This window comes from Boleophthalmus pectinirostris, unplaced genomic scaffold (genome assembly GCF_026225935.1).
Source record: "Boleophthalmus pectinirostris isolate CB_2022bp ecotype Guang Dong unplaced genomic scaffold, ASM2622593v1 HiC_scaffold_1, whole genome shotgun sequence".
Classification (NCBI taxonomy): Eukaryota; Metazoa; Chordata; class Actinopteri; order Gobiiformes; family Gobiidae; genus Boleophthalmus; species Boleophthalmus pectinirostris.
The window spans coordinates 12,443,689-12,467,603 of record NW_026570970.1 but is presented as its reverse complement, the minus strand read 5'-3'; the positions used below and the strand labels follow the sequence as shown (position 1 = coordinate 12,467,603).

Below are 23,915 nucleotides of genomic sequence, written 5' to 3'. Positions count from 1 at the left end.
TGACTATTTGTTTAAATGGTAATGATTAAGAGTCTGTATTGTTTGAGTTCAGGAAATCAATGCTGAAAACCATTTTTATTTGATCAAACAAAGTAAATAAAATTAAAAATGGGACCTATAAAGGATTCATATTACGGTATTTTCTAATGTTATAATGTTGTTTCTTCATCAAAAACAGACGTGGAGTTGTGTTTTGTTTCATTCACGCATGTTTAACACGCAAACCCTGCATATTTAACGCTGGGTTCTTCTCTCAAATGAAAAATACCACCTTGTGATGTCATGTGGTAATACAGGAAGTGTTCCACTGTGTTTTTAAACTCCATACACCTTCACTAGAATCATTTGGATAATTTTAGCCCCAATTTCTACTGAACTAAAGATAAAAGGGAGCTGTCAACTTGAAAACTACCACTACATGATATCACAAGGCAGAACAGAACATTTTGAGTTTGGGAAATATAGACTGACTAATAATAAGGATTACTCAAACACATGTGAATGAAACAAAACACAACTACACATATGTTTTTGATGAGGAAACAACATTATAACATTAGAAAATAGAGTAATATGAACCCGTTATAGGTCTGTTTGCAATTTTCTCTCCCCAATTTTCAATTTTATAACCTCCTGGGACCCGAAGAAAAAAAGTGTATTGCAATATATATATTTTTTATGATTTTCTCTGTAGTTGGAGGTAAATGAACACCTTAGCATTTAGATTTCATTTTAATTGTATTTATAATTTTATATCATGTCCTCTGTAATGGACAGTGGGGACATTTTGGTGTTAAATCCATGTGAAGTTAACAACCTAACAAAAACAACTTTTTGACGACCAACATCTTGTACAGTTGCTTCAAAAAGTTTTTAGACTCGCTTTTATTTTCCATTAACCCATTAAGAGTCAATCTCAAAACACTTAAAAGATCGACTTGTTACGTCAATGTCCACTACAAAGGACACAAATGAATGGGCCGGGTCTCAGGAGGATATACTTTCTTTAAAAAAATAAAAAATGGCTTTCAACATTGATTTCCTGAACTCAAACAATACAGACTCTTAACAACATTATAACATGACTTAAACCTCACAAGAGTCAATTTTGTGTTACGTAGGACCTTTAATCCAAATCCATCATCCAATATTTGCATCTGAATATAACAAAAAATTGTCCAAAAGTTCACACATATTTCAAACTGATTCCAAAGTGTTCTCCATTATGCCCGTTGCTATAAAACATTGTCACTGGCAGAGTTTATCTCCACCCCATCTACAAATAGCAGGAAGCCCCTGAGGCCAGATCCTGAACTGAAACAATGCACCTACTACTAAACCAGAGTTCACTTCCTGCACAAACGATACAAGATTGCAACCAGATAGTCTACCACAAGACTCCAAATAGTTCCAAGTATTTTCCCTTTTTCGATTCTCTTCATCCAACTTGATTTTTCCCTTTCTCCGGGTTGAAATCTGATCTTTTTTTCTCGCATTCCTCCCCTCTCCCCTCGGCATACCATAGCCCCACATCTCAAATTTCCACAGACCTACAGCGTATTGTTTATTTTGCTTAAAGGTGCACTGCGCAACTTTTCTGGCGGAGGGTCTGTCAACTGCTTGTCGTCATGGAGATGTTATGGCTTTGTCTAAAAATTTCACAGTAGACATTAAAGGTTTTATATTATGCAAAAATCACTCTTGGGATCTTTTAGCCATGTTGTAATGTTGTTAACTCCTCAAAAACAGACCTGGAGTTGTGTTTTGTTTCATTCACATGTTTGAGTAATTCTGCATTATTAGTCTGTCAAAGCTCAAGATGCTCTGTTCCACCTTGTGATGTCATGTAGTGGTAGTTTTCAAGTTTTTTCAAGATGCTTTTTACCTTTTGTTCAGTAGAGATTGCCAATTCCAGAGCTGAAATTATTCAAATGATTCTAGTGAAGGTGTATGGAGTTTAAAAACACAATTCCTGGAGCAATTCCTGTATTTACATGACATCACAAGGTGGAACAGAGTGTTTTCTGTTTGAGAGATTGACTCTAAATGTGCAAGATTTGTGTGTTAAAAATGTGTGAATGAAACAAAACACAACTCTGGGTCTGTTTTTGCTGAAGAAACAACATTATAACATAGATCTGAAAATACCATAATAAGGGCCCTTTAAACCCATATAACCCCAGCTATATTACATGTCAGATCTATGGAGAGGCAGCCCTATTCACAAAAGAAATGATTGAAATTTTGAGCAATAAAAACACCCATAATGAATAAATGTTATACATACAGTAGATGTGTTTAATGCAGGGGTCTCCAGCCTTCTTCTTCCAGTGAGCTACTTTTACAAAATGAAAATGTCAGAGAGCTTCTAGTTCTAGTTCTAGCAGTCACAAGAAATTAAGTAAATATAATAGCCAAGGTGAACCATTATCCTATAAAATATAAACCATTATGTTTATATGCCTATGAACATAAACTATATCTAACTTAGTGCACAAAGTCAGGCGTCAAAATGATACATGTACAACTGTAAAAGGTATTTCATTAATCACATTTTACTTATTCAGCACATTACTTGTAATTCAGAAATCCCTTGGTGAGCTACTTGGAAGAAGGTGGAGAGTTACTCATAGTTCCCGTTAATATCATACATAACATTCCAGGAAAAACAATAACATCTCCATGGAGACAAGCAAGTGACGGACCCTCCACCACAAAAGTTACGCAGTGCATCTGTAGTCTCCTATAGGACCTGGAGTCTATATATGTGAACATATATATGTTAAATATATATGTATATATATTTTGGATTGTTCAGGCACTTAATAGTTTTTGCAAATCATTATTCAACTGTGACTTTATTGTGTTCCATCAAAATGATTAAAGCATAAAATGAATGTTTTATAGATCATATGTGGACTTATAAATATAAAAATATAATTAAAATATAATAAAAATGTAATGCTTTGTTTTTGCACTCATCATCAGGTCCCAGTCAGACAAAATAACAAAGAGAAATCAATAAAGCCATGCAAGATTTTAAGTCCTAGGAGGTTTTGAAGATAGAGGTAAAAACACAAACATAACCGCTGCGAGCTAAAACACCAGTCTATATCATGCATATGAAAGGACAATGGGAGCTCCAGTCTGGGGAATACCAAGATAATATCGGCGTCTGGGTTGTGCGTATTACTAATTATGGCTATACAAGAATGCCCTGTAATGGACACAGGGCATAGGGCACATCTGATCTCCAAGAAGTCTGCTCCGAGGGACTGCAAAAAGGACAGTTCATTTCCCCGGAGATCAGTTCTGTTCAAATTTATGAGCCCCTCCCAACCCCCCACCCTCTGCAGCTCGCCCTTGGAAGTGATGGGGGCAGTGCACTACATAAAAAGGGCTTCAGAGGACAACAGTAAATAGCTGCCTGCTCAGTTGTTTTATTTTGAAAGGATTAGCTAATCTTATGAATCTTACGCTTTTAGTCGTGTGAAAATGCTGTTATTGCATCAAAAACATACCCGGAGTTGTGTTTTGTTTCATTCACGCATGTTTGTGTAATCCTTTTCTTATCAGTCTGTTTACCTCTCTGAAGCTCAAAATGCTCTTTACCACCTTGTGATGTCATGAAGCAGTAGTTTTAAAGTGACGCTGCAAAAAAACAAAAAAACAATATCTAGGTATGTTAAAATGATTTAAATTAAGAACATTTGACTTTATTTGAGTCGATTCAACTTGACAAGTAAAAGTATCTACCAATGGAATAAATGTGTTTTTCTTAATTCAAGCAACATGCGATTTTGTTTCTTATTTTAAGTACAAAAAGTTGTTGTGTTTCTTATCTTAAGTGTAGCAAGATGTATTTTCATATTTTAAGTACAAAAAGTCTTATTCCACTGGCAGATAATTTTGCTTGCCAAGTGAAATTGAATCAAACCATGATAAAACTTTCTTAATTCAAGTCATCTTAACTTGATTTTAACTTTAATTTTGCTAGATTTAGTTTTTTGCAGTGTAACAGCTACTTTTTAACATTTGTTTAGTAGAAATTGGCAATTCCAGGTCTGAAATTATCCAAATAATTCTAGTGAAAGTATATGGAGTTATAAAAAACAGTGGATGACTTCTTGTATTACCACATGGCATCACAAAGTGGAACAGAGTGTATTCTATTAGAGAGAAGAACTCTAAAACTCTAGGCTAAATATGCAGGGTTTGTGTGTTAAACATGTGTGAATGAAACAAAACATGTAACTGGTTGTGTTTTTGATGAGGAAAAAACATTATAACATTGGAACATATATTAGAAAATAGAGTAATATAGGCCCTTTAAGATGCATTTTTCATGTAATAAAGTTAATTTAGTTTTGCCCCTGTAGAGCTGTATTGTAAAACCAGCTCTAAGGATCAGTGATATCACTGTGTGCCAGAGGTTGGGACTTGCAAGTTGTGACTTGGACTCGAGTCAGACTTGAGTCATTATTTTTAGGACTTGAGACTTGACTTGATAAAATAGGCTACGACTTGGGACTCGACTTGGACTTGAAGGTCAGTGACTTGGGACTTGACTCGGACTTTGAGGCATGTGACTTGAAAAGACTTGAGAAGCACTTTTAAATCTGAATTCTTTCTATTCTGACCAGAATGATTCACACTAAGATCTTGTCAAAACATTTAAAAAGGGAAAATGTACTTTTCTTATATAATCTATAAATACTCATATATAAATATACTATGATTTTTTTAAAGTACAATTTAGTTTTAAAGTCATATAAATTGCAAATATCTAAGCTATAATTGGTACTTTGGTTTAAAGACTTGAAATTACTTGAAGCTCAAAGCGGTCGACTTGGACTTGACTTGGACTTATGGGCCAGGGACTCAAGACTCGACTTGGACTTGCCTGTATTTGACTTGAGACTTGACTCAGACTTGAGGTCAAAGACTTGAGACTTACTTGAGATTTGCAAAACGATGACTTGGTCCCACCCCTGCTGTGTACTCTCTGCATATAATTATAAAGCATTTTCTTGTTCGGAAACCAGAATGTAGGCTAAGACTGGTGTGCTGTTAGCATGCTAGTTGCTGTTATTGAATTTGGATGGTAAGAATGCGAGGAAAGCGAGGAATAAGTCTGGACTGCCTCTAACAGTTTAAAATAAAGTGTTTTTCATGCCTTTAGGGACACTTTAAGCCTATAATGCAAAGTTATGTTTTATTGGATTAATATATCAGAAGAATGGGGTCACTAAAAAGATAAATGTTTCTTATTTAAATGTCGTATCATTCACACTTTGATGCCCTTTTTTGAACTTTTAGACTAGCGATCCCATGTTACTACACAAACTAATGATTATACTTCCTTTTTGTAACTGGCAAAATGTGTGGGTTGTTTTTATGGTTAAGTTGTGAAATCATTTTATGGTCCAAGTTGTGAAATCAAAACTTCAGGAATTGTCTTTTCCTCCGTACAGTATTTTGTACAAGCAGCAGTTTCGAAGAAAGTGACTGTATGACATTTCCTTTACTTTAAAAATAAAATATATTTTGTTGGGGACAGACAGTTGTATCCAATCAGAGAGAAGCACGTGGAAAAAACTCCCAGAGAATAATAGTTTCTCTATCATGGTTCAACATCAAAGTAGAAGAAGTGATTTACTGTAGTTCACTCTGAGACTCTTGACTCATTGTTCAAAATTGGGTGCAGGCCTTTTGAACGGGACATATTATGCAAAAATACGTGTTTAAAAGCATTGTTAGCCATGGTATATTTGTTTTCCTTTCTCATTTACCCTCTTGAAGTTGTATATTTTGCGTGGATGAATTATATATATGCAATTTATAACACTTAAATAATGTAGAGTGAGACGCCATTACAAACCAGGAGACAAAACATTTCGCAATTTGAAACAGGAATTCTCATGAAACTTCACAAGATCAACATATATCCGAAGCACATGTTTGGTTCACGTGTTATAAGAGGTTAAAGATATGTGGAGTTCCTTTTTGATATTTCAGTAACTTTACTTTAGCACACAACCGTTTACTTTTAATTGTTATTGATTGATTATTATTGTTATTGATGTTTTTCAGATTCTAGAGGGTGATGGACTTGGACTTCATGGACATGTGTGAATGAAACAAAACAAAACTCCAGGTATGTTTTGAAGAGGAAACAATATTATAACAGAGAATAAGTTAAAGGGGCAGAAAGTAAAAATAAACAACAACAATACACGCCATCCACTTAATTTGTCCGCAGACCCACAGGTTGGTGATTCACCAGCTGGTTTCTACGAAGTGAAACCGTCTGACCTCACAGTGTTGGAATTCGTTCACTCGACTGTAGGCGGGTACTTTTTAATCATTTAACCAAGCGCTGCTATTTGGTCGTGATGTATGTAATGCGCTGCTAACAGGGCTAACTGGTATATTAATCTTTTTCCAAATCCCGTAGGAAGAAGGGCAATAACGTCTTTGCCCTTGATGAAATTCACCAAACATTCTCTTTGTTCCGGGTTTAAATCCTCGATCTTGGGAATCATTGACAACACTGAATATATGGCTCTTCACTGATTGGCTGGTGCCTGAACTTGCACTTTCAGAGTTTTTTGCGAATCGTCTAGTGTATTCTGATTCCTGACCTAGTCGCTGGAGAGAAATGAAATTGAGCGGAGGCACTAGGTAGCGCCAGCCTGGCTACAGGTTGGTGCCATCCCACAGATGAATACTGTTCTTATGTCAATCAATCAACCAAACTTTATTTATAAAGAGCTTTTCATACAAAAATGTAATACAAAGTGCTTTATAGTGATTAAAAACAAACCCAACATTTATTTCCTCACACCCAACTACCCAACCCCCACAGCTGTCCGACCCCACACAACCAAACAACCAAGACACACACGCACAAACATGCACACAAACTCACACACACTCACATGCTAAAATACATACAACCACACTTAGTTAAAATGTGAGGCTGAATACAGGCGAACCAGTTGAGAAAGCACCATCAGAGAGACGTCTACACCAGGAGCAGAGAGACGTCTACACCAGGAGCAGAGAGACGTCTACACCAGGAGCAGAGAGACGTCTACACCAGGAGCAGAGAGACGTCTACACCAGGAGCAGAGAGACGTCTACACCAGGAGCAGAGAGACGTCTACACCAGGAGCAGAGAGACGTCTACACCAGGAGCAGAGAGACGTCTACACCAGGAGCAGAGAGACGTCTACACCAGGAGCAGAGAGACGTCTACACCAGGAGCAGAGAAACGTCTACACCAGGAGCAGAGGAACATCTACACCAGGAGCAGAGAGCTGTCCACCACCACCAGGAACCACCACAGGACCAAGGGAGAGATGAAGCCCAAAGCACCAACCCTCCACCAGGAGCCCACAGGACAGACCCGGCAGCTGCAGCTGACCTCCGCTCCTGATGCAGACGAAACACTGGAAATCCTAAAAATATACCTAAAACAAATAAATATAATACAATGTGTACAATAGGAACAAGTAAAACAAGTACACAAGTAAAAACTATGTCCTTGGGCAAGACACTTTTTCCCACCTCAGTTTCTGCGTACACTGGTGAATGAATGCGTGTGTGAATGGGTGAATGGTTCCTTGATGTAAAGCGCTTTGAGTGCCTTGAAGGTGGAAAATGCTCTGGAAGAATGTGAGCATTTACCATCAATATATGAAAAGTGTTCATGTAGAGAAGGCAGATAACATAAGATTACTCTTCTTTCTGCTCCTTTTCATTCATTTATTGTATGTTTAATAATAGGACACTGTCAATGTATTTTTATCTTTATGAATGAAATAAACAAATAAATAATAAATACATGAAACAATGATCTATGACAGTTATCTATTATAAATATATAGCAGACAAAAGCATAACTCTGTATGCTGTATACCTTGATATAGACCCATTTACCCATGACTTTATTGTAATTATTGCAAGAACACATTTGCTATTTATCAAAAAGGACTTGCACTTTCACTCCTGACAGACTTTGGTCAGGCAAAACCACACACAGTGCAAAAAGAATGTCTGAATAACCCCAAATTTCTTCACACAGTCATCCCTCCAGTTTAACCTCTGTCTCATCGCTTACTCATCCACCCGGTCTCTTTCTTTTCTCCACAGAATGTTGCCAGCGTATTCCTTTAGCCTGCCTGGCGGAGGAGTGACTCATAAATTATATAAAGTGCTTCCAGAGAGCGGGCCCCTGTGTTACCGCCAGCCACAACAATCGCAGACTCTGAGGCGTATTTGTCATAGAGCCTTACCCCTCCACATGTCACCGGAGCACAGGAGCATTTCCGTCAACACTGGCTGCATTTCCGCTCTCTTAAATATCCTGTACAAAAGTAATGGGTGGGAGAGAGAAGCACTGCAACATACAGAAAAAGCTGCTTTAAAATACATATATAAAATTCATGACTTGAACTCACAAAGAGGTTAGAAATGTGTCCTGCTCCAGTATAGATTGTAAAAGCAGAGTTTATGGTTGAATAACATGGCTTAAAGATAGAAAAAAACAAAAAAAAACCTTGGGATCCGCACCTTTAATATTATCATTATAATACATTTGTCTGAGAAGCTTTAAGTTTTCATGCATTATTCATTCACTCCACATACTCCTATGGGAACCCAAACCTGTGACCACACAGGCTTGTCAAAGTCTGATCTCGTCACATCTCAGAAGCTAAAAGCACCGGGCCTGGTTAGTACTTGGATAGGAGACCGCTGGGAATACCAGATGTCACAGGGGGCACGAGTAGCAAAACTGTTAGTGCGTCTTGAGGAATGACACTTCACCCGCATTCCCCGGTATGAATGTAGTGTGTGAGCGTTGGACGGAGGCATCGATTGGCAGCCTTGCTTCCATCAGTCTGCCCCAAGTCTGCCACCGGTATTTATTTATTTATTATTATTATTATTACTATTCTGTATTTGGAGAAAAATAATCTGAATCAAGTCTGCTTTTAGTATTCCTTCTTGTGCAGTGTGCATGTCTTAGGAGAATTAGTGACTCTCTACCTTGAATCATTGAATGAAGAGCCCACAGATGTGAAGTGTCACTCCTGCAATTTACTGTTGGCTCAATAGTCCAGTTTCCCCGAATCTACACCCACAGGCGCTGGAATAAGCAAATGAGAAGAAGCATTTTTTACCTATGGCCTACAGTATTTTTAAATCTCTCATCTTGAAAAAGCCACACTTGACAAAACGAATGACTTCACTTGAAGGATTGCGGTGTTAAATATCTTTGTTAAATAGAAAACTCCAAAATTTGGCTCCTGCCTATGAGATACTGTCTTGAGGGATTTACCAGAACAGCTCGGATCAAGTCATAGATCCCAGTGCGGTGTCAAGGTAACAGGACCATTTGTCAAGTAGATTTACTGACACCTCTAGGCCCCTTAATCTTTGCCAGCTCCAAATTGTTCCAACATACTCTAGATAGTTGGCGATTGTTTGAGCTTCAGCTGAAATATTTTTGGTCCACTGTGGCTTATTTGCCCCCATGAATATGCACTTGAACTAAGTTAGATCGACTGCTTCTGAGTATGGACAATGTCTTTAAAATAAAAATATTCCACCATTTTCTGATCTATTTTATAATGTTGAATTGTGTTTTGTTTCATTCACACAAATCCTGCATATTTAGACTGAATTTTCAAGCAGAAAACTCTCACGGGTATGTTTTTGAGGAGGAAACAACATTCTAACATGGCAAGAAGCTCACAAGAGTCAATTTTTGCAAAATATAAGACCTTTAAATAGATCCTATCAAAAGTCCTTCATTGTCGATCTGAATCCTATCCTCACACTTCAGGGGTCAGGGTCATAAATAGTTGAGTTGAAAGCAGAAGAATGTGAGAAATGTGAGCGTGGACTGGTGGAGTAGTGGAGTAGTGGAGTGATTTATGTGAGGAGAGCTTGTTTGTATCTGCCAGCGTGACATCAGTGAGTCTTTCTCAGTGTGAGCCCATGTGAATACCAGCGAGGATCAGAGCGGGGCCGGGCAGTGCCATCCTCACATGACCCCCAGGAGCAGGCCCCAGGGGAGAGGCGGGGAGAGGGAGAGAGGGGGCAGGAGAGCTCAAATCTGCAAATAAACATCGCACAGAGAGGTTAATGTTCTCTTTAATTTGAACTTTGACTTTGTATGTATTTTGTTAGGGGTGTGCGATTCATCAAATTTTTATTGAAATCGTCAATCATCAGCTTGGGTATTTTGTTTATCAATATATCTGAAACCAACTTGAAAGAAGAAATGTGACTGTTTTTGTTTGTTTTAAATTAACTTATTTTAAATTCAAATTATATCTTGTTTATATTCATGAAATATATTTCGTTTTTTGTCACATGTTATGTCTAATTGGTTGTAATCTTCATAGTTTCCTGGTTTAAGTTTTTAATTAATATTTTATTCTTTTTACAATACTGTTTGTGTAAATGTAATATTGTATTTATCTAGTGACCATTATAAACGCTGGGACAGAGAAGTGTGATGTGTGTCTCTTTAAATGTAAATCCAGAATAAGACATATACAGTTTCATGTCCTCAGGAGAAGTGCTCTGAAAGGTCCACGTTTCCAAAAGCCGCTCCGAGCTGCCCCCTACTGGCCTCTCTGTGTGCTGTCAGGCTTTGGGACAAATCAGGTCAAAACTGTGAGTTTTGTTAGAAATGCTTCATTAGTATCCCCTCTGGCAACTGCGCTTCTGTGTGTTAATTACAAAAATTTAATAGATTGGCAGGAGACAAAAGATATCGCAATCTGACAATTTAAACTTGATCAGACTCATAATACTTATGTAACTAAGCCACAAGCGGAACCCTTCTGTGTGGTGAACACTGCTCTGGCCACAACAGCTTTTTTTAACCATCTATCAGCAGAGGGGATCAGAGCTCAGCTGGGCACCTATAGAGAAAGTTTAGGCCTAAAGCCTATTATAGAGCCTTTTGGACTTCTGCAATCATATAGGAAGTACATTATCTGTTGGCAAAATGCTGTCTATGGCTTTACGCTATTGCATCAACCTAAAACATACAGCCTAGAGCCATTTTGCTAACAGGGCAATTGCTTTGTAATAAATGCATGTTGATGCTGTGTCCTACTAACACTTGTGACTGCAGGCCCAATCAACCTGCAAAACCACAGCAGTGTAAAGACTACTGCTGCTGCTAATTTTAAGACAACCCATTGTGTATAAGCCTATCCTAACCGCTCGTCACAGGTATTTCTACGTGTGTATCTGTTTTAGTGGCCTGTGTTCACTTGTGCAGATGAACATTCCCCTTTGTGCAGAGTTTGCACTGCAGCTGCAGGTTGGCACGCATAATCACGCACATTTGACGTAAATGTTTAGTAAGATGAGGCAGAAGCCCTTGTATAAATGAGAACATAATGAAGTTAGTTTGGCTGGAGTTTTCACATGCAGAGCACTCGGTTTGCAGACGCGTAGGTTGGAAGAACCCTCAACCAGCTAACCACCCGGCTCTCCTCCAAGCCGCGCGCTGATTGGCTGAGCCCGGGTAAAGGCGGAAGTCTACAGAGCGGGGGATTCCCCGAGGGAAGTTCCCAACTCTACAGGGCTATGTAAAACATACTCTGCCATATCCTCTCCTGCGCTTCGAACTTTGCATCTCGAGATCAGGCGACGAAACTGCGGTGGTGTCAAAACAATATCTTCGGCCGGGGCAGTTACTCGAATGAAGGTAAGCGACACAATCTGAGTAAAGCCGAGTAAACTCTGTAGGAGTCTGTCTCCTGGATCAATGGGCTCAAACAGAAGCTATGGCTAACTAGTCTCTGGAACAATACGGAACTTAAAGAAGATCTTGGCAACGCGACGTGAACCTTAGTGAAGTGGAAGTTGTTTCTAACAAGAGTGCTCCGAGTCCTGCGGACTTTCTATGTGTTTACTATGTGTGTCTCCAGCTGCCATTGCCCCGCAGGCTCACTGACAGGTAACATCTGCTCCTATTGGACCAAATGTTGCACTTCATATTCTCATGGACAGTGTCATCAAGGACTATGAGGCTTGTTAATTATTTTCTAATATAAGTTACTAACTTTTCTAATAGATAAATAGACTATGAGCGTGCACATGCACTCTTCTTGTTATTCTTGGCATGAGCTTCTCTAAACAACAATCCTACATTCTTCTCATAATTGCTTAAATGATTATTTTGCAATTGCTCTACATAATTTTAGACGTATTATGGGCGTGGATTATGGAGCTTTTGCTTTGTGTTTTATAGACTCGCCTACAAGCATTGTAAAGAGCCTACACATGAGTGCATTATTTTTAGTTTAGTTAAGTGTAGACTAATAAAGTCCTAGGCATATGACATTTCTTATATATGAATTAATTATAGCAAACGGAATAAGGTCAAATTAAAGCAGAATAGGGTTGCTATGACTAATGGTGAGCACATTAAGAAATATTACAGGAGTTGTAGGCCGCACAGTTGTCTTTTTTGTACTTGTGTAGGCCTAGTGTTTGTTTTCAGAAATGTGTAAATGTATTTGCTGTGTGTAGCAGGGCTCATGTCTGCTGTGTCAGTGATGATTGTGGAGCACACGGAATGGAAAGGAACATCGGAGACCAACTTAACAAAGCTTTTGAAGCCTATCGCCAGGTCTCCATTGAGAAAGACATAGCTAAGAGGGAGCTGCAGAAAATGGTACGCCTCAACATTCAGTCATACAATTTATCCCAGTTTAGTGTTAATGTATTTTAACGAAATCATATTATTTTGTAGACAGAGTATTATGAGGGCTACACGCGTAAACTTCAAAAGCAAATAGAGGACCAGCAGCGGCTCATCTGTGTTCTTGAAGCCAAACTTTCAGCTTTGAGGCCCCCGCCTGCAGGTTTGTAGCAAAAAACTTTTACCAGATATTTATAGATTTACATTGAACTAAGCTGTGTTATTGCGATGCCTGGACATAATGGAATAATAAAGATTTTCAACTTGAGCTGACCTAGTTTTGTGTGGTATATGGGTCAACGTGACCATATACCACAAAAGTGAAATAGTTTTGAAAATTTGGAATATTGAGCCTCGTCTAAAATAATAAAACAAGCAAAACTCTGCAGAAAAGAACGGAAATAGCTCAGAATTGGCTGCAAAAAATGGTACAAAAAATAACAAAGAAAGAAAAAAATTTTGCATTATAATCTTTCAAACCAGGGTATATTTTTGCACTTTTGTTGTTTTTTTCATTCATTTCATTCGTTTATTTATTTGTTTGAGCCAGGTGCAACAAAAATTCAAAAACAATTACAAAAATAGTGATATGTACATGAACATATTTGGGACCTGGTGCGTTTTTATAATCTATTCACATGCAGTACTTGATACACAATCACCACAGATACGCACACACATTTTAGCACATTTCTTATCGCAAAATAATTATTTTAACCCCCAAAAAATGCAAAGACAGAATTTTTGTGAATCAAAAATCTGCACGAATCTGCACTTAACAATAGCTGTGTGTTCTTTTGCAACAGGAGATATGAAATGCGAGCCTTGTGAACATGTCCACGATGGAGCTCTTGCCTATAGGAAATTACAGTACCAGGTAAGTCTACACTGCCTTTCACTTTATGCAAACACCAACTGAATTCCTACTATGGGTTTAGACTGTGGCCTTCAGTTCTGCTTGACAAAGATACAGCTTCCTCTTCTGCTCTCCCAGAACAGTGGTTTTAGTACAGGCTGTTCCAGTGGTCAACCTTTCTAACACCACTCCTGTTTGAGTTACATTGAGAGCTACATTTCTAATATAACGTACATGAGAATCTGCCTACACATTTGGCCCACTGTGACATGAAGGAAAGCACGGTATTTCATCACAGCAGAAGCAAGCTAAACATTGAACGGCGGATTACACAACTTTTGAAGCAGTTTGAAGCAGACCTGTGGAGCAGTCTTGTGTCCTCATTTGACTGAATTATAATAATATTCGGCAATAACAAAATAAATACGTGATGTTAAAAAAATTGAGCTGAAATGAAAGGTAACATTAAAATAAAAAAAGAAATCTCATAGCTGCATGTTTTTACACAATGTGGCAAACTAGACAGATCCTACACTTAGACAAACTGCACAAGACTGATCCACACGAGAAATTATTTGGACACTGTAGCTCACACATCACAATATAATATAATATAATACCATAATAAAGAGTAAAAATATAAATTACACAAATATATTCAAAATAAGTGGCAAAAATAACTGGTTACACTGTACTATCATGGCCTATTTTGCATTTTTAAATTTTTTTATTTCATTAGATAAGCATGGTACAGTGAATTCTTGTTGCGATAAATTACAAGCTTGTTTTGGACCTTCGTGCATTGAATTGTACAAGGTGTATCTACGTTGGTTCAGCAGATGGTGCTAGAGGATAAAAGCACAGTGCAGTTCATATTACATGTACCTGAGCCTGGCTGCTTCTCACTGAACTGGGCTGCAGTACAATATATTTTCATGTCTACTCAGAACTGGAGATGAGCTCACTTTCGCTTGTTATGCAAATACTGCGTGTCAATACTAAAAGGTAAAAGGTTACATGTGTGTTTTTCATGTGTTTTTCAGGACAATGCCGTCACTGGTGCAGCTGCTTCAAATCTACCAGCTGGCTCTGCTGTCGACTGGTATGTGTTCTTGTAGTTTTTAAGCTTTTTTTATTTATTTTATGTCTCCATTATTATTTAAATTGTATTTGTGTTTGTCAGTCAAGATATGCAAGATGCATTTGAGGCCATTCAGGTGAAATTTCGGAAGATAAAGTCTTTGACCAGAAGACAAAAAGACCATCTAAAGAGGTTTAATGGAGGAAATGATGCATTAAATGGTAATTTATTCAGCGTTTCAAATGTCACCTGCTTTTGCTATTTCCTTTTTTTACTTTACTGTTTATTTAACTTAAATAATAACTACCTCACTCTGGAAGGTGTCCCTCTGCATGCATACTATACTAAATATAAAATAAAGCCATTGAAGTGCCACTGAAGTCACTGAATACGAGCAGTAAAATAGGGCAGAATCACCATTTTATTGTGGATGCAACATTATATCTGTGCTCCCGGGGGCTGCAGAGTCTAAATACCAAAGTCCTTATTTCACTTTTATGTAATTCTTTGTCATGTGATACCTATTCACATAACATCAAAATTATTTCCTGTATTTCGTTGCTTCCCCAAAAATATAAAATAAGCTGATCACTGGTTCTTTTGATATAAACAATCAACAAAATTCATATCCTGTTTGTCTTGTTTGACCTGTTCTGTGAAAGGTTGCACTGAGCTCTTGAATTATCACTACCACAACATCAGAAACTGCATAAGGCCTTTTACTTATGTCGTATTTTCACAGTACACAAAGTTTAATACTGCATTTTTTAAATTAAATGTTTATTTTCTTGAATCAGAGTTTTTTTTTAAATACTGACAATACTCTTTTCATGACAGATCAGCACTTTTCCTTGCACATCCAAATCAGATATCCCTTTAGCACAGCACACATTATTTAATACTGCATGTTTTTTTGTTAATATTTTTTCTAACAATATTCCTTCCATGGCAGATCAGCGCTTCTCCATGCCCATCCAGTGCACGGACCGGACAGCAGAGGCCGAGCGCCCCTTTTCCTCTTCCACGCTCAGGACCGCGGTGGTGGACATCCCTGTCTCGTCTCTGGCCTCTCGCGGAGCCGACCCAGATGACCGGGACTTGGACTCTCTGACCAAATTCAGTGTTAAATTCCCCCCTTCAGCGGACAGTGAATACGACTTCCTGAACAGTGCCCCGGACCGCCACGTGGCTCTGGCTGTGGCTGAAGAGGAGCCGGTGGAGCTGCCCCTGTCTTTTGTCTACTCCTCGTCCCCCTCCCACTCGCCGTCGTCTTCGCTTTCCCAGGAGAGCGTACGGGGACCCCAGCAGGTGAGAATCGCACGAGAAGGTCTGAGAAAAACTAGTAGCAAATTATCAAAGTCTGATTGGTCTGCGCTAATGGAGGAGTGAAACAGTGTGAAGTCCAAAAAAAAAATCTCCTCTGCTTAACTGTATTAATGTGTGCAGTGGCGTTTTTTCTCCTTAAGCAGGCCTGGTTATATTTGGCATATTTGAGGCAACGTGTGAGCCAGATGGAAGCACATTACGCTGTGTGAAGCCGACGAAACAAGTATGATGGATAAATGAGGACTCTCTGCTGATGTGTGTAAATATCTGCTCAAATGATGAATGATAGAACAGGAGAGTGGTCAAGGGCGCCCATGATTGTGCAGATTATAATGATGACTTGTTAATATGGGCTGTTTTCATTAAGAGTATGTAGCTATAGAAATGAAAATGATTCAATAGTTTCCAACGTAAAAATGAAAATGAAAGCAGAATCAGTCGTGTAATCAGTAAGGCTGTGTCAAAGGAATTTTTTTGTATACACTTCTATGAAAGGAAATGCATAACTAATAACCTTACAGCTTATCTTAGTTTATATAGTCCAGCCTTTTATGTTTCCTTTACGCTAAGCTTCTGTTTGATCACTCATGAGGAAGCATTTCCACATCTGCACTGTTCAGATACCAACAAAACAAAACTATGAATATAATAGCTATTTATGATTAAACTGTAAATTGTCCAAACACACTCATGTTTGGCTGAGGTATTATTTATGTTTTAATAAAGCCGTCTTCAAGATGAGTTTCACACGTTTTGCAAATTAATGTTGCTACTATTCCAACATAAGTAGGTTTGTTTTCTACAAATTGATCATAGTTATATTAAATCAATATTAGTAATAATTTAGTGGATTCTCTAAAAATGTTTTTGAGGTCGTCTAGTCACTGTCATTGTAGCGTTTTACGAAGACTAAGACATATTTTTTGACTCTGTTCTTGAAATGTGACTACTACTAAGAAATTTTGTTACTCACTTAAGAAATCACAAATGATCAAAATAATCAAGATGAGAGCGTACATGCATCGCTGTTTGAATCTCCATACTGACTCCTCTCCTCTGTTTTTGTCCTGCAGCCGCTGTGGAGCCCCGAGCTGTGCCGAGCGGCCGACGTGGGGGCAGATGTGGGGGCAGACTTAGTGTCTCCACAGAGCGGCAGCCCCGATAAATGTGCGTTCTGCCACTCTGTAGTGCCTCCGGACCTGATGAACAGCCATCTCTACTCGCATTTCTCCCACAAAAACAACAACTCCCAGTGACACCAGTGAGCTGCACAAACTGACAGGAGAACCACTCTGGAGGATCCCTCTGGTGGGGCCTGCACTGGATTTGAAATGACACTGCCATAAGACTTGAAAGCATTTATTTAATATTGAAGAATTGAATGGTACACTTATTTTTGCCTATTTTTAAAACCATTTTACTCTTTTTAATACTACATCATGACGCATATATGTGAGCAAATCAATTGAATATTTACTCTTAAAAGAATTACTGTATTGCTCCTAATATGCATCTGTAAATATATTGTGGAATTATTGTTATTAAATGTGTACAAAAATCATAATTGAGTTCATTTATGATCTCAAGACATACTTTATCAACCTAGAGTCTAGTCCATTTCATTATAAAGCTGATAATTCACATACATTAGCACTATATTATAACTATAAGTATAAGTACACCTTTAGTTTACGGGAATATTCTCAATTTGAAACAGGTGTACAGTGTGTCATTCAAGGTGAGGTAAGATTTTTTTTTTTCTTTCAGTGCAGCTTTACATCTGACCTCCAGGAAACCTGCAAGAAAAGAAGCCTAATGGTGATATGTTGTGTTATTATAGATGGCAGAATTGCGAGGATTTGTAAACGTAGCCTATTGCAATGCCGGTTTAGTGATACACTAATACATGAACGTGTTTGTAGGAGGTTTTAGAGGTTTTATTCAGAAAAATCATGGTGTTTTGTTGTTTAAAGTTGACATTCCAACTCTTTGTGATTACAATTTCAGACATTTTATTATAATTTTGCAATGCTAGTTTAGTGGGACACTATGTCAGAATGTTTGTAGAGGAGGTTTTATTCAGAAAAATCATGGTGTTTTGTTGTTTACAGTTGATATTCTAACTCTGATTACAATTTCAGCCATTTTATTATAATTTCACAACGTTAATTTAGTGGTACACTAATACTTGAACGCCATATATTTCAGAACGTGTTTGTGATTACAGTTTCAGCCATTTTTATTAAAATTTTTCAATGCTAGTTTAGTAGTACGTTTACATGAGCACCATATATTTCAGAAAATGTTTGTAGAGGAGGTTTTATTCAGAAAAATCATGGTGTTTTGTTGTTTACAGATGACATTCTAACTCTTTGTGATTGCAGTTTCAGCCATTTTTATTACAATTTTTCAATGCTAGTTTAGTGCTACGCTATTACATGAACACCATATATTTCAGAACTTGCTTGTAGAGGTTTTATTCAGGAAAACCTAGGTGTTTTGTTGTTTACAGATGACATTCTAACAAATTTCAGCCTTTGTGATTAGAATTTCAGCCATTTTTATTATAATTTTGCAATGCTAATTTAGTGGTACGTTAATACATGAATGCTATATATTTGAGAATATGTTTGTAGATGAGGTTATTTAGAAAAAACATAGTGTTTTGTTGTTTACAGATGACGTTCTAACTGATTTCAGCATTTGTGATTAGAATTTCAGCCATTTGTATTATAATTTCGCAATGCTAATTTAGTGGTATGCTAACACGAATACCGTTTGTAGAGGAAGTTTTATGCAGAAAAATCATGGTGTTTTGTTGTTTACAAATGACATTCTAACTAACTGCAGCCTTTGTAATTAGAATTTTAGCCATTTTTATTATAATGTGCTAGTTTAATGGTAGGCTAATACATGTACGCTAATACATGAACGCCATATATTTCAGAACATGTTTGTAGAAGTTTTATTCAGAAAAAATATGGTGCTTTGTTGTTTACAGATGATGTTATAACTGATTTCAGCCTTTGTGATTAGAATTTCAGCCATTTTTATTATAATTTCGCAATGCTAATTTAGTGGTACGCTAACACCGTTTGTAGAGGAGGTTTTATGCAGAAAAATCATGTTTTTTTTGTTGTTTACAGACGACATTCTAACCAATTGCAACCTTTGTGATTACAATTTCAGCCATTTTATTAAAATTTTTATTGATATAAATACGCATAGTGCATAGTAGTAATAAATCCGTACATTCCTATAAGCGAAATAACTCCTATAAACGCCGGTCTATATCTTCCACGACCGAACCTGTGCAATTTAACCGGGCAGCTCTCACTTTTGACTTGTGTAAGTATTTATTCACACCTTTGCGAACAATTGTGCTGATTTGCACTATTTGCAGTGACAATGTTTAAAGGAAGCAGCGTCGTGCGGAGGGGACCTTGCAGCCTTTTCGCTATGGGCTGGTAACACTGGCTCGGGGTAGACGCGCTGGTGTGAACGCGCCGAACAACGCGTCTCTAAAGTGTTTGGCGCGTGTTATCAATTGCGTCGGGTGATCGCGCGAGAGCCTGATTGATAAGTCATTTGAGCCCCGGTTGCGTTTGCCAGTAGCGAAAGAAGCACAATAATAATAATAGCTGAGATAGGTGTAAAATATGTGATGTTGTAATGCTAATTTTGAACTAATGAGCCAGTGCACTAAGAGAACAGCAAAGTGTTTTAAAAAGCGTGCTACTACACTGGTGCTGGGTTCTATTATGGGTATATAACAGGCTTTTGGGCACGTTTACATTTATTTTTAGAGCTGTATGAGAAGTATATGTGTTTTGTGACTAATTATAGACTTAATACATAACACTGCAAAAACTAAAATCTAGCCAAGTTAAAATTAGGAAACTGAAATTGTAAATATTTAAAGTATGGGTATTAGATTTAGACAGATTTTATTGATCCACAAAGGAAATTACTTGGACACAGTAGCTCACATATCACATTATATTACAATAACAAAGAGTAAAAATATATAAAAAACACTTCTAAATAAGTAGCAGTAAAAAAAAAAAAAAGCAAGAGACTGGTATCAATAAGACATAAAATATATAAATGTATGTACAGTGAGTAAAATATTGTAATTATATGATATTATTGAAATAAACATAGGCTAACAAGAACTTTGTACACATTTGGTAATGGAAACTGCTGCTACTGAAATCCTACTTGAATTAAGACAGTTTTTATCATGATTTGACTTTCCAAATACAATTATCTACTAATGGAATGAGACTTTTTGTACTTAAAATGTGAAAATACATCTTAACAACAACTCTTTGCAGTTAAAATAAGAAATAAAATCAAATGTTGCTTGATTGATTTATTTATTTACTTATTCCATTGGTAGATAATTGTACTTGCGTTGAATCTACTCAAATAACGTAAAATGCTCTTAATTTAAGTCATTTTAACTTACCTAGATATTGTTTTTGCAGTGTACATGGTATTTTTATTAATCAAGTGCCAATATAGCACATCCTATGTTATAATGCAATGTTACTGTAGTTTGGTCAAATAGGGAGTTGTGCAAAAATAAAACAAAAAGACATGCAGAAAATATTTGGGAAAAATACTTCTAAGTTCTTTGAAATGTATGGCTGAGGATTAACTTAAATTTTATTACAGTTTATTTATTAAACTTATTACAAAAATGAGGTCAGTTGCAGTTTACAGTAACATCATTGTAAATCAATAAAATCACCTGACATTTCTTATTGGTTTATGTAAAATACTGCCAATTATTTAACTAAACAGAAAACTAACGATTAATTTCAAACTACAGCAGATCAGGTAACTACCACACTGCTCCTTCACAATTCTGATTTTTGTACCTGTGCTCGTTATTATCATAGTGTTATTATCAGTTTTCAATGTAATTCATAATTTCCTGAGGCACCATGTATCTGAGCTCGCCTTTTCCTTAAGAATCTCACTAATGATGCTTTTGCTGTACTCGTGATGAGTGGGACACAGTGCAGCCTGCGCGCTGTTCTCCGAGGAATTCTGAACAGCTGTTTGGCCATAATTATGTTGTCATTTAACGTTATTTGGAAGAGGAAACTCGCCCTGACAGATACGATTTTTTTAATATCTTTACTCTTAAAGGTGCTCTATGTAACTTTTTGTTAAGGGTGCTTGTTTCTATGGAAATGTCATTGCTCTGGCTGCAATGTTCCACAGTATGACATTAAACAGCTCTACTTTACATTTATAAAATTACAGCTGGTTTTATAGCTCAAAATACCAACAAAAACAGACATTCTGACTGCGAGTGGGGATGCCTCTCCACAGATCTGACCTGTAACTTGGTTTAGTTTGGTCTCCGTGAAGATAGAAAGGTTTAATACGATAATCTGAAACATTCCAGACAAATCAACATCATCTCCACGGAGAAAATCATTTGACGGACTCCAGAAAAGTTACACAATTCAGCTTTTAATAGGCTCCTACTTGTAAAATTTGGTTTGTAAACTTTGCGCTGTACCTCTTATCCAAGTGGCTTCAATTCTGAAATTCTGAATCCATCCGGGACACCAGATTTGCTATAAGAAAAAAAAAAAGGGGGGAAAAAAGAGAGATATGGATTGAGACGGAGAAGGCTGATTACAAGGTGTCAAAATTGCCAGGAGCAAGAAGGTGAAAGCAATCAGTGGTGAGAAGAGTGCGGCATTGGTGAGGGGCAACTAATTATCTCGTCTCATTTATGGAGAAGGATTTGAGGCAGCTCCTAGTCCCGCTGAACGGTGACAGATTGGTGCGGAGGAGAGGGGAGGTGTTAGAACAATGGAGCCCCACTCACCATCATTACGGCATGCTAATCAGCGCTGTAGCTCTCCCCAGGCCCGGGTTATAGCTGCTGCTGCTGTGGAGGGGAGGAGGAGGAGGTGAGGAGTAGAGGAAGAGAGGAGAGAAGGAGAGGAGGGAAAGAGGAGAAGAAAAAAAGGAGGAGAAAAGGGGAGCAGGGAGGTACTGGTCGGCAGGAGGGACCACTTCTAACTAAAGAAGAGATAAGAGGTTGTGTTGAACAATTTTGGAGACATATGTAATTGCGATTTTCTGACAAGAATTGCGATTAGACTTGTAGTTTATGTTTTAATTAGGGATACAACGGAATGATATGACACTGGCATCGAACATTTGTGCAGATTAGGGATGTAACGATAACGGAAATATCGTGATATCGTATCGTCAGAGTTGTCACAATAATATCGTGGGCCATCACAATATATCGAATTACATGTTTCTTTAGTTAAATTAATAGTTGTGGTGCAGCAATAGCTAAAATAAAAAAAGACAGACGGGACTACATAGACCATGATCCTTTGCTCCATTTCAGTGTAGACTATAATAGATAATAGAAAGTTCTAAGCACTTTTTAGTCTTAGTTCTTTGGATTAAGTCTTGTCAGTACATTTAAGAGGAAAAAGTAGCATATTCACAGTTTTATTAGCCTCCATGAAATATTGCAATAAATATCGTACCGTGAGATTTATATCGTAAAAATATCGTACTATGAGATTTGGATATTGTTACATCCCTAATCATGAGCTTTCCCATGATATCGCAATAAATATCGTACCATGAGCTTCATACCGTGACAATATCGTATCATGAGACTTTGATATCGATATAGAAAAAAAAAATTGCTGAATCGGATATCGGATTCCAAATATCGGTTCAGTCGATATCCTGGTTGGACATATACAATGGTGTAATAAGACAATTTACTGGTCTTAGTCAGCCCAGAAAGTCTCATAATATTTGAACTTTTATTTACAGGAAGTTGTTCTGTAACTATACTTGAATGATAATTTTGGATCAGTTTTATCTTTTTTTTTTTTTAAGGAAATAAATGCCTCTGCACTGGTTTCTGTTGTTATCGGGTATCGGCAGACACATAAAGCTATAGTATTGTTATCGGAACTGAAAAAAAATTGATTGGTGCATCCCTAGTTTTAATAGGAATGTTTCAGATTACAGAATTATAAAAATTTTTTTAAGTTCAATATGTTACTGAAATAAATATAGAAGATAAACAATAATATTGAAACTAATTTATGCCACTGACACAATAACCCCAGATCAGATTTTAAACCACAAAACATATTCAAAATCTACAATATAGTTAAAAAATGATGAGTTGTAATAATAAATGGTATAACGAAACACTTTAGTGGTTAGTTTGCATCTGTAATGAGTCATAGAAGTTATTAATTCAAACCTTTACAGCTCAAATATTCTCGTATTGCTTCTCATATTTTATCAACTGTAAAAGCAGAACCTCTTTTAAGACATATGGTATTTTGGAGCTAAAATAAAACACATATGTTAATGCCAAAATTGAGGTAGGCTCCATTGTGACTAAAATAGGGCTTGTTTTTTAAATGTTTTGTTTCTAAATGGAGACGCATCAATTTGGCCTCTGCTCCACTAGGATGAGAATTTAAAAAACAAAGCAGCAATAATAACAATATGTGTGAGGATAATGAATACACTTTATATTAATCATTCTCTTGATGCGTTTCGTTCTTTGATTTTGAATCATTTAGTACATTTTGAGAAGGCAAAATAAAGACTGAGCGTCTGTGCATTCTAATTGGAGTTAATAACAGACCACTCAATCAGCATAGAGGGTGTCATTATGCTGCACATTAACTGCCCTAAATATTTACATGTGTTTTTCAGAGGACTGTGCTGTAGTCAAAAGACATAGAGACAAATCGCAGACAAAAGGGGGATGTGTACATGAGACTAAACTGCTGAACAGTGACTAGATCAGGTCACGAGGCTGCAGAGGCTTGTTCACATCAGTGTCATTTAGACAATTAACAACTTAGTAGAGGAGCATATTCAACTGT

The 23,915-nt window shown here is 37.2% G+C and overlaps 1 protein-coding gene and 1 long non-coding RNA gene across 5 annotated transcripts in view; both read left to right on the top strand.

The window, feature by feature from the left end:
* LOC129408318 (uncharacterized) overlaps positions 1 to 9,631 on the top strand; it is a 31,226-nt gene extending 21,595 nt beyond the window's left edge. The window contains exons 3-4 of the long non-coding RNA XR_008631880.1: positions 6,094 to 6,157; positions 8,158 to 9,631. This is a non-coding gene — a long non-coding RNA (uncharacterized LOC129408318). The remainder of the gene's footprint in view (positions 1 to 6,093; positions 6,158 to 8,157) is intronic.
* Positions 9,632 to 11,514: 1,883 nt separating this feature from the next.
* Positions 11,515 to 17,566, top strand: tank (TRAF family member-associated NFKB activator). 4 transcript variants are annotated; one of them, XM_020928964.2, is made up of 8 exons: positions 11,515 to 11,740; positions 12,571 to 12,712; positions 12,791 to 12,902; positions 13,546 to 13,616; positions 14,639 to 14,697; positions 14,779 to 14,897; positions 15,629 to 15,984; positions 17,076 to 17,566. In XM_020928964.2, the coding sequence occupies exons 2-8, from the start codon at positions 12,614 to 12,616 to the stop codon at positions 17,256 to 17,258; spliced, it is 999 nt and encodes a 332-aa protein (XP_020784623.1). In that variant the 5' UTR covers positions 11,515 to 11,740; positions 12,571 to 12,613; the 3' UTR covers positions 17,259 to 17,566. The 4 variants fall into 4 exon arrangements, with proteins under 4 accessions (XP_020784623.1, XP_020784622.1, XP_055007287.1 ...); XM_020928963.2 differs by having other exon boundaries at positions 12,568 to 12,712; XM_055151312.1 differs by lacking the exon at positions 11,515 to 11,740 and adding an exon at positions 11,747 to 11,992.
* Positions 17,567 to 23,915: the final 6,349 nt, after the last annotated feature.